General features: G+C 44.0%; 1 protein-coding gene across 1 annotated transcript in view; it reads left to right on the forward strand.

Moving 5' to 3' along the window:
- The window catches only part of ALG8 (ALG8, alpha-1,3-glucosyltransferase), a 40,552-nt gene that overhangs the window by 11,172 nt on the left and 27,726 nt on the right, over positions 1-1,654 (forward strand). The window contains exon 2 of the mRNA XM_011938917.1: positions 1,360-1,438. Within this exon, the coding sequence (XP_011794307.1) occupies positions 1,360-1,438 (79 nt within the window). The remainder of the gene's footprint in view (positions 1-1,359; positions 1,439-1,654) is intronic.

A 1,654-nucleotide genomic window follows, 5' to 3' on the forward strand; every position in this document is an offset into this window, starting at 1 on the left:
CCAACATGGTGAAACCCCATCTCTACTAAAATACAAAAAAAAAAATTAGCCAGGCGTGGTGCCCTGTGCCTGTAGTCCCAGCTACTCCGGAGGCTGAGGCAGGGGAGTCACTTGAACCCGAGAGATGGAGGTTGCAGTGAGCTAAGATCATGCTACTGTACTGCAGCCTGGCGACAGACCAAGACTCGGTCTCAAAAAAAAAAAAAGTGAAATTTGGGAGTCATCATTATACAATTGACAATGGAACCAGAAAGTTTGCATAAGATTGTCCAGAGCAGAATAAGTTGCTTAAAAAGGGGACCAAGAACTGAACCTAGGGGAATATCAACATGTCCCTGGTGAATATAGGAAGGGAGGACCATGATTGAGACAGAAGGGGTTGGCTGGAAGTAGGAGAAAGTTGTCATTGTGGAAAGGTTGTGTGAAACATTGGAAAGTGTAAATTGGGCTTTGCTGTGGAACTCATTGTTGACTTTGGTGAGTGGATATTCAGCAAGAACGTATTGAGCCTGTCCATGTGTCAGGTGCTGTTCTAAATGTGGAGGGGCGGTACAGCAGTGGACAAAAAGGAAAACATTTTTACTGAAGATGGGTGATCCTTAGATCCACATAGTGACGGGCAGAGGGAGAATTTGGAGAAATGGGAAAGGCAAGGCAAGGATCTTTTCCCACCTTCTCTGTCAGATGAACTCCTACTCAAACTTACGTGTTGGTATACAGGTAATGAATTTTGTTAGAATTATTTGTGAGCAAGAGGAAGTCACTTCTGAGCAAAGGCCTGAGGGCCGCCTGTAAGAAAAAGGTTGGGCTAGACGAGGGGCAGTGGCTCACGCCTGTAAACCCAGCACTTTGGGAGACTGAGGCAGGTGGATCACCTGAGGTCAGGAGTTTGAAACCAGCCTGGCCAACATGACGAAACCCCATCTCTACTAAAAATTAGCCAGGATTGGTGGTACACACCTGTAGTCTCAGCTGCTTGGGAGGCTGAGACAGAAGACTTGCGTGAACCCAGGAGGCGGTGGTTGCAGTGAGCTGAGACGGGCCCACTACACTCCAACCTGGGTGACAGAAGGAGACTCCGTTTCAAAAAAGAAAAAGAAAAAGTCTGGGCTTCTTGTCAGCCCTTTAGATAGTTCTGAAACCCTTTTCACTGACTTGTAGATTGCTCAACAACTTTCCAGAAGATCTGACTTCCAGATAAGTGAAGTTAAGGATTATGTAATGTCTATTTGTGTCTCTATAGGACAGTGAACTGTGACTGCTTAGGGAATGTCAGTCCATTTAAAAGCATAGCTATGGGAATTAGAAATGGATAAATATTGCAAAATCTCATTTTATTCATCTAATTGTTTCGAGTAGCCATTCCACAGATTTTGAAGTACACCGCAACTGGCTTGCTATCACTCACAGTTTGCCAATATCACAGTGGTATTATGAGGTAAGTTTTAATTTTCACTTTTTTTTTTAAGATTCATATATAAACTAGGTAAATATTACTGATATTAAAAATGTTTTCTGGCTGCATACGGTGGCTCACACTTGTAATCCCAGCACTTTGGGAGGCTGAGGTGGGTGGATCATGAGGTCAGGGGTTTGAGACCAGCTGGCCAACACAGTGAAACCCCGTCTCTACTAAAAATACAAAAATTAGCTG

This window comes from Colobus angolensis, unplaced genomic scaffold, assembly GCF_000951035.1.
Source record: "Colobus angolensis palliatus isolate OR3802 unplaced genomic scaffold, Cang.pa_1.0 Scaffold179, whole genome shotgun sequence".
Classification (NCBI taxonomy): domain Eukaryota; kingdom Metazoa; phylum Chordata; class Mammalia; order Primates; family Cercopithecidae; genus Colobus; species Colobus angolensis.